The sequence below is a fragment of the Mus pahari genome, chromosome 2, assembly GCF_900095145.1.
Source record: "Mus pahari chromosome 2, PAHARI_EIJ_v1.1, whole genome shotgun sequence".
Taxonomy (NCBI): domain Eukaryota; kingdom Metazoa; phylum Chordata; class Mammalia; order Rodentia; family Muridae; genus Mus; species Mus pahari.
This window is the reverse complement of record NC_034591.1, coordinates 49,498,397-49,506,504: the sequence shown is the minus strand read 5'-3', so window position 1 is coordinate 49,506,504 and position 8,108 is coordinate 49,498,397. Positions and strand designations below refer to the sequence as shown.

The 8,108-nt window shown below is 41.5% G+C and overlaps 1 protein-coding gene and 1 pseudogene across 2 annotated transcripts in view; both read right to left on the bottom strand.

Annotated features, from left to right (window-relative positions):
* LOC110316758 overlaps nt 1-710 on the bottom strand; it is a 2,040-nt pseudogene extending 1,330 nt beyond the window's left edge.
* A 318-nt stretch (nt 711-1,028) lies between these two features.
* Nucleotides 1,029-8,108, bottom strand: part of Strip2 (striatin interacting protein 2) — a 43,906-nt gene continuing 36,826 nt past the window's right edge. Inside the window, exons 19-21 of one of the 2 annotated variants that reach the window (XM_021190396.1) lie at nt 7,314-7,418; nt 4,992-5,196; nt 1,029-4,045 (exon numbers count right to left, since the gene is read on the bottom strand). In XM_021190396.1, coding sequence (XP_021046055.1) covers nt 3,795-4,045; nt 4,992-5,196; nt 7,314-7,418 — 561 coding nt within the window. In that variant the 3' untranslated portion in view covers nt 1,029-3,794. Of the gene's footprint in view, nt 4,046-4,991; nt 5,197-7,313; nt 7,419-8,108 lie in introns of those variants that run through there. The other variant, XM_029535263.1, reaches the window with a different exon arrangement.

The window sequence follows — 8,108 nt, the reverse complement described above, 5'->3', positions numbered from 1 at the left end:
ACAGAACATTCATGCCTAGCAGAGATTTGAGTTCTGTAGCAACTGCTTCTAAAGAGTATTTGTCATCCATGGGAACACCATCAGGTGGCTCATAAGGACAACTTGGCTCCACATCCAAGCAGAATGTGAGACTTGAAACAGCAACTTTGATCCTTTGGTTATTTGTATATGACAAAAATTTGTATATGATTAAGATGTACAAAGATGTCCTGGTATCAGGTCATGGTGGCGCAGGCCCTTCATCCCAGCACTCAGGAGACAGAGGCAGGCTGATCTCTAAGGCTGAGGCCAGCCTGGTCTACAGAGTGAGAAACCCTGTCTTGAAAACCAGAAGAAAACAAACAAAACCCCCAAAAGGATGTTCTGATATATGTCCACATTTGAAATTAACACTATTAATTCAGAAGTCTCAGGGTCAACAGATTCTGCATCTATGTCAAGGTCAGCCTGGGAGATATATAGATATATATATGGGGAGAGAGAGATACTGCCCTAGACTAGATTTGATGAGATATCCTGGACTTTAAGACTTCATTGGATAAGATTTGAAGCCTTCCTTGGGGGAGGAGCTGTGTGTATTTTGTGTAGAATAGGAAAAGATATTACTTAGCATGACCATAAAGGCATTACACTACCCCATACCTGTCGGTCTTTGGGTAGAGTATGCTCTCTGGCTGAGAGCTAGGCTTGTCCACGTGTGCTGATTGCATGGCATCAGCCAATGACATGAACAATGTCCCTTCTGCCAGAGCAGCAGGAGCTCTGAAATGTACTTGCACAGTATGTTTTGCTTCCTGCTTTTGTCTTTCAGAATGAAACAGTATGCACTAGGAACATCCATTCAGCCTTATGCCAGAATAAGAATAATTTTAGAGAAAAGCCAGTCCAGAATCCAAGGTGAGCCAAGCATGACGACGAAATAAACACTTGTTACATCATTCAGGTTTGGAGTTCTATTATTTATCCTGTATCCTTTTCTATTTAACATGACTTTAAGATTATCTTATGTTAAAGAACTAGAGACCAGATTTCTTAAGTCCAGGATTTCTTTTTATTAAAGAGTTTGGTGAGATGAACATTATTATTAATCAACATAAACTTCACGGAAATTTACAAAGAAAGTCCTTATAAATCATACAAATAGCATGCTTCTATGTGGAAACTGTAATCTCCATTAAATGTTGGTTAATCTGAAGCTATTCCTAACCACATATGCCATCTCTCAAACTGGGAGATCTAACCCACTTATCTTAGACATAGGGCTCGCTGTTGAGACCAGAAAGTTAGCCACAGTAAGTTGCGGGGAAAATGATGTGATTTAAATTAGTCATTCTTTTTTGCAAGATATAATAGTTTCTCCATCTGCATTGAGAATTAATATTCTCAAGAGTTATAAATAGTAAAATATGACACATTAAAGCTTAGTATACTTCTGTGCCTCAGAAAGCATTTATGTATGTTTTTAAAAAGGCAACTAGTTTTTTTCTTTATAGAATTGAATATGATATAACTTTAAAGTATATTGGTAATGATTGTCTTTCCTGGAAAATTATCTTTTTACTCAGATATTGAAACCATAGTAGCCTGACCCTAGATGACTAAAGGTGCCTGTGCTGCCCTCAGTAAGCTGTTTGAGGTGAGGACCGTTGTCATGCTTTGATACGATTTGCAAATTATTTTAAGACACTTCATCTGTTACATACGGCACATTCTCTGTCATTTTCCACAGTAAGAAACCCTGCTACCCGAAGCACAGAGGTACTGATAGCTCCTTTGGATAATATTGGTCTCCATAGTGACCTAAAATGAGACTGTGCTTGACAAAGGGAAGAGTAAATGAGCCAGTCTGGACCAGCTCTCTAGGAATAAAGTGTCCTTGTGCTATCATAAAAAGATTCAGTAGTGTCTGGGCAGTGAGGAGACCTTTAAAATAAAAAAGTTCAATGACTTAAATTGAAAGGCAGAAGATAAAAATGTGATTTTTCTATGTAGGAGGAATAGAGAATCCTCCGTGAAATGTGTGATACTTTCAGTACAAACCACACTGAAACTGCTAGCAGTTAAAAAAAAAAAAAAAAAAAAAGGNNAAAAANAATAAACATGGGAGAGAAAATTAAACTGGTGCTGTTGCTTCTCATTAAAAAAAAATCAGCAAACATGGACAAGTCTCAGTAAATAAAACCTCCTATAATCATTTAAAATGAATTTGTTGGAGGTGACACTCAGCAGACAGACGAAGGAGAATCACTCCAAGTTCAAGGCCAGCCTGGCTACACAGTAAGGTCTGGCCTAGCCAGGGCTACACAGCCAGATCCTGCCCCCCCCCCCTCCACTCACTCAGGTGAAGATTTGGGCTTCTATTAGACAGTAATTTTCTGCACTGTATTCAGCTGTTTAAAAACTGAAAGAGTGAAAAATCCTAGAGTAGAGGCTCAAACTGAAGGACAGAACTCAAGTGAGCGGCAGCCAAGACTGAAGTAACCGGGATTCTCAGCGACAACCCCAAGTTTGTCCTGCTGAGATGAATGCTCTTGGTTGACCTGTGAGCAGTTCCAGGAGCTAAAAAAGCACTTCAAGAAAGGCTGCCACCGTAAGGAGGAGACTTCGGAGGCCTAGGCTGACTCACTCAAACTGACAAAAGGAGACACCAGGATTTGGTTCTTCAGGAAAAGTCATGAGATGAAAATCAAGCAGTTGTCTAAGGCCCACAAGAATTGGAAAATGTGCTGTTGCCACTGTACATCAAGAGGGACCACCAGGCAGAACCCCAGGGAGTCCTCTCAAAATGACTCTGGACTCCCCGAATCTTTGGAAGCCTTCAGGAGTCTCACACTCTCTTCTGGGTACCAACGCAGAGATGGCGTGTCACACAGAGATGGCATGTCACAGGATTTCTGACTCCCCAGCATGGGCTCTTTTCGTTAATGTTTTTTTCATCTTCCTTCTTGGGGCAGGGGGCTGTTGGGTTTTATGTCTATAGATGGTACAGGAGTAATAAAGCTGGCATTCATAGGAAAAAACTGAAATACTTTGTAAAAAACCTAAGATATTCCTAGAGAAGGCCATATTATATTAGTTGAGGTTCTTTTCAAATGACAAAGCATTCAATGTGCTACAGAATACACATGAAATATTTTTTACATTAAACATAGAGCTCTTAAGGAAAAAAAAACCCTACATAGTAGCTGTCTGGAACATGCAGTGCTTTGGAAACAGTCATCCTTTATAAAGATGCAGTGCTCTCAAACTATCTTAGAACCAATGATGATTTTATAAAGAGGAGCATCAACATTTGAAACGTGACATACAGTCTAAAGTTGGTTTTGCTAAATGCTATGTCCCAGGCATTTTGAGTGGGCAAGAAGAAAAGGTTCATTTTATGGTCTATATCTATCCCCTTGCTGGAGATGAAAGTTGTGGGTCAAATGCCATAGCAAACTTTCTTTCACTATTGTGACTGACAAAGGCTAGCTGGTTCTAGGCAAGATTAAAGCAGGTTTCCAAGAGTCTGTCCAGGACTGATCCATCAGGAGATGTGAAGGCCAACTAGGTACTTAGCTGAGCCTAGGGCAAGTTGATTCATTTGTTTTGGCTCAGGATCCCAGTCTTGCAACCACCTTCGAGTCTATTGGCATCCAGAATAGCCCTGAATTATGCTGGGTGTCTCTGCTGGATGCTGGGCTGGAACTGCCCTTGACACACACCCCTAGAGTTCAGTCTGAAGGCTGAGTGGGCAGTACAGGCAAAGCACAGTACTGGAGCCAACCTCCATCCGCTGCTTTGCTGACAAGAGCTCAGTGATTCTGGAGCAGCTCCTCCCAGCAGATGGGCTGTGAGAACACCTCTCTCTCCAGCCAGAGCTCATAGGAATAATGGAAATCTTCAGGCAGATCTAGCCTCTGCCCCAGCACGCTCTGCAAGCAGTTGTCCACAGGTGAGAATTCCGAGTCCTGAGGTTTATCATATCGGCGGCTGTTAAAAGCCTCAATGTTGGCCCTCAGGGTACATTCTTCTGCTTGGAAGTCCCATGGCCTGGCATCGATGTCTGACATGGGAAGAGAGGAAGAAAAAGATACATACAACTCAGGATGTTACCCTTCTCCGCAGAGCATGGTCTATGGGATCCTAACAGTGAAACTGCTCAAAATGTTCTTTTAAGAGCTATGTATAAAGTAGACACATAGCATGCCTACAGGTTTTAAAAGTATTCATATGCTCACATATAAACTAATATATACAGAAATGATCTTTGGCAGATTAGAAACTGGTAACAGTAGTTACTGCTGAGAAAGATGAGAGGGCTGAGTATTGTAATCTCTTAATCTCTTACAGGGTTTCTCTGTGTAGTCCTGGAACTCACTCTGTAGACCAGGCTGGCTTCGAACTCAGAAATTCGCCTGCCTCTACCTCCCAAGTGCAGTATTGTAATCTCTTATTCATTTCTTTCTAGTAATTATAGTAAATTATAAATGTTAAGAGCAATTAAATTCCTCTTATTGAGCTTTCCATCGTGGGTGAAAAGGGGAGATTAGAGCAGAAAGGGGAGATTAGAGGAGATCAGTTTGGAAACTAAGCCAGGCATGGTGGTGCATGTCTTTAATCTTAGCATTTGGGGGGCAGATGCAAGCAGATCTCCTGAGTCTGAGGTCAGCCTAGCCTATATAGTAAGTTCTAGGACAGCCAGGGCTACATAGTGAGACTATGTCTCAAACAAAACAATAAAGCTAAAACAAACAAAAACTATAAGAAGGCAAACATTTTACCACATCATAAAATCTGTATCATATTTAGGGGCTCAGGAGATGGCAAAGGGACCCGACTTCGGATCCTGACACCTACATAAAAGCCAGGTGCAGCAGTATGCATCTATAACCATGGCGCTGCAGGAGCAGAGACAGGCGCATCCCGGGAACTCAGTGGCCAGTCAGCCTAGTCAACTAAGGAGCTCCACGTTCACCAAGAATCCTACCAGCTACTCTGGGAACACTCACCATTCCCGTAAGCCCAGTCGTCGTTCATGCGGTGGCGCACTTTCTGGTAAATGGCTGACATGGTCTTCATATTGCTTTTCCTCCACTGGCGCCCAAGGTACTTGGTCTGTATCTTTAGTAGCTTCAGGACATAAAGTTGTAGCATGGCCTGTTTGACTTTGAGAGCGCGCTTTAAGATTGGAGCTGACTTAAACACCACCAACATCTGCTCAGTGAAACAGGGACGGGGTAACAAATAGTCCATCATCATGTGAAGTTTCTTAGGATTTCCAACTCAGACCATATAGACAAACCTGACTATCATAAAATTCAATTTATATGTCCAGATTTCTAAATACCAATAGCATATTACTGAGTGATTGTAAAATGAGATGCCCATTTTGTCTGCCAATAACTTAAGTCCATGAATTTTAATTATTCTACACAAGAGTTAGTCTTCAAGAATACAGAAGACCTGTATAAGGAGTTTGAGGATAGTCTGGGGTGAGTGAAACACTGTCTAAAACACACACACACACACACACACACACACACACACACACACACACACATTAAGTTAGACACAATGGCACATGCCTGCAATCACAATATTCAGAGGCTGATTATGAGTTCAAAGCCAATCTTGTGATATACAACAAAACCAAGAACTAATTCATGTAAAGTTTATAATATCCATACTAGAAAGACTGTTTAGCATTTAAGAACACTTGTTGCTCTTCTAGAGGACCTGGGTTCTATTCCCAGCATTCTCATCATAGTTCACAACCATCTGTAACTCCAGTTCCATAGGATCCAATGCCTTCTTCTGACCTCTGTGGGTACCACGCACAGAGTGGTACACATATATACATGAAGGCAAAACACAAATAAAATGAATAAGCCTAAAAAATTAAAAAAATATAATATGTAATTCAAAACAAAGATTATCTGACATCTATGCCATTTTCACTATTACTAGTTTCTTGTGTCTCATTGAAGATGATTTCTTTTTTTTTTTTTTTTTTTAGACTGGGTTTCTCTGTGCAGTCTTGGCTGTCCTGAAACTTGCTCTGTAGCCAGGCTGGCCTCACGCTCTTGAGTGCTGGGATTAAAGGCATGAGCCATCACCACCTGGTCTTTTTGTTGTTTTCTTAAGATTTAAAACTATTGCTGGGCGTGGTGGCACACACCTTTAATCCCAGCACTCTGGAGGCAAAGGCAGGCGGATTTCTGAGTTCAAGGCCAGCCTGGTCTACAAAGTGAGTTCCAGGACAGCCAGAGCTATACAGAGAAACCCTGTTTCGAAAATCAAAAAAAAAAAAAAAAAAAAGATTTAAAACTATTTAGTTAAATTTTGTCACATGTATACATGTACATGTTTAATATATGTGTGCAAATACTTCATAGTACTCATATAGAGGCCAGTGGACAGCTTCTAGCTTTCTCCTCCCACTACAGGGTCACCAGGCATGCCAGGTCACCAGGTACGCACGGCAAGCACTTTTGCTAGCTGAGCCATCTCGCTGGTCCTAGAGAAAATTTTTGTTTATATATATATATTATATTTGAACACAATAGCCAACCATACTGTTCAATATCTTGCTTAAAATTTTTAAAATTTGAGTGTGTGTTCATATGTGCACACACAAGAATATGAGTATATTAGTGACAAGAGGCATTGGTTCTCCCTGCAGCTGAAGTTACAGGCAGACGTGAACTGCCTGTTGGCGGTGCTAGGAACCAAACTTGGGTTCTCTGCAAGAGCAGCACATGCTCTTAACTACTGAGCCATCTCCCTAACTCCCACATCTCACGGGATCTCTCTCCATAGATCAGGCTAGCCTTAGAGTCATAGAGCTCTTCCTTGCTTCTTCTTACCCAGTGCTGGGATTAAAGGCCTCATTTAATTTAATAATATAATTTGAAAATTATTCCACACCAGCAGAGAAATGCCTCATTCTTTCAAGTGGTTTTACCATAGTCTACTGTAAGGGTACATCCTAGTTTATTTAAGCAGTTGGTCCTTGTTGATGAACATTTAGGTTGTTTCCAGACTCATTAGTACAAGCAACATTGCAATGAATATTAGACTGGCTTCGTTTTGGGGATGTGTAAGTATAATCAAATGTGGCTGGCTTCCCTTGTTAGAGCTGCCTTATTTAGCTCCCTGGAAAGAAATGGACGGGAGAGTACTCATCTTGGAATAACTGCCCAGATTTAGGAAGTGCAGAAATGCAGTTAAATACACTACTTAACCATAGAGTTTTCCAATAGGCAATGTACAAATGCTAACGATGCACAATTCAGTTGAGTGGATGCTTCTGTGATCTAAAGCCCTCTTACCATGGTCCTGGAATGCTTCCATTTGGTCAGCTTATTGAGTAGCCTCAGGAGGTTGATGCAGGAAAAGAGGTTCCTCCAGCAGAACTGACTATTGTCTCCGGCTTCCTGAAATAATGAACATCATTATCATCTCAATACCCACACGACTTCCATTCCCCTAGAAGACTGCATGTCTCTGTTGGTCAGGTCAGATGAATATCCAGCAGGAAACGCTGCCTCTTATACACTAATTTCTCATTTCTGAGGGCACACCATCCTTCACCCGAAAACTTAGTTAGGCTGAGCATGTAGCACTTGCAGAAATATGTGCCTGAATCCCAGCCAAACAAGACAAATAAACAGAAAACAAATAAAACAGACACTCAACTGACAAGCCTGCGAGAGTTTTGGGGGTGGGGGTAGGGGTTGAGGCAGGGTTTCTCTGTGTAACCCTGGCTGTCCTGGAACTTGCTCTGTAGACCAGGCTGGCCTCGAACTCAGGATCCACCTGCCTCTGCCTCCTGAGTGCTAGTATTGAAGGGGTACACTACCATTACCTGGCCCTACAAGACTCTTTATCTAGACCAAGTATTGGTTAGAAAGGCAATACAGAAACACAGGAATTTGACTCAAGCACATTATCACGTAGAAATGGAGATGATACGTTTACTGCTGCAATCTTTGTGCTTGTGTAAGCAATGTTTGTAATTGCAAGGAGTTTGTTCTCATTCTGGGGGACTGTAAACTATATGGGTTGAGTTGGCTTTACCTCATGGGATCCAGGGATCAAATTCAGATTGTCAGATTTGTTTGTGG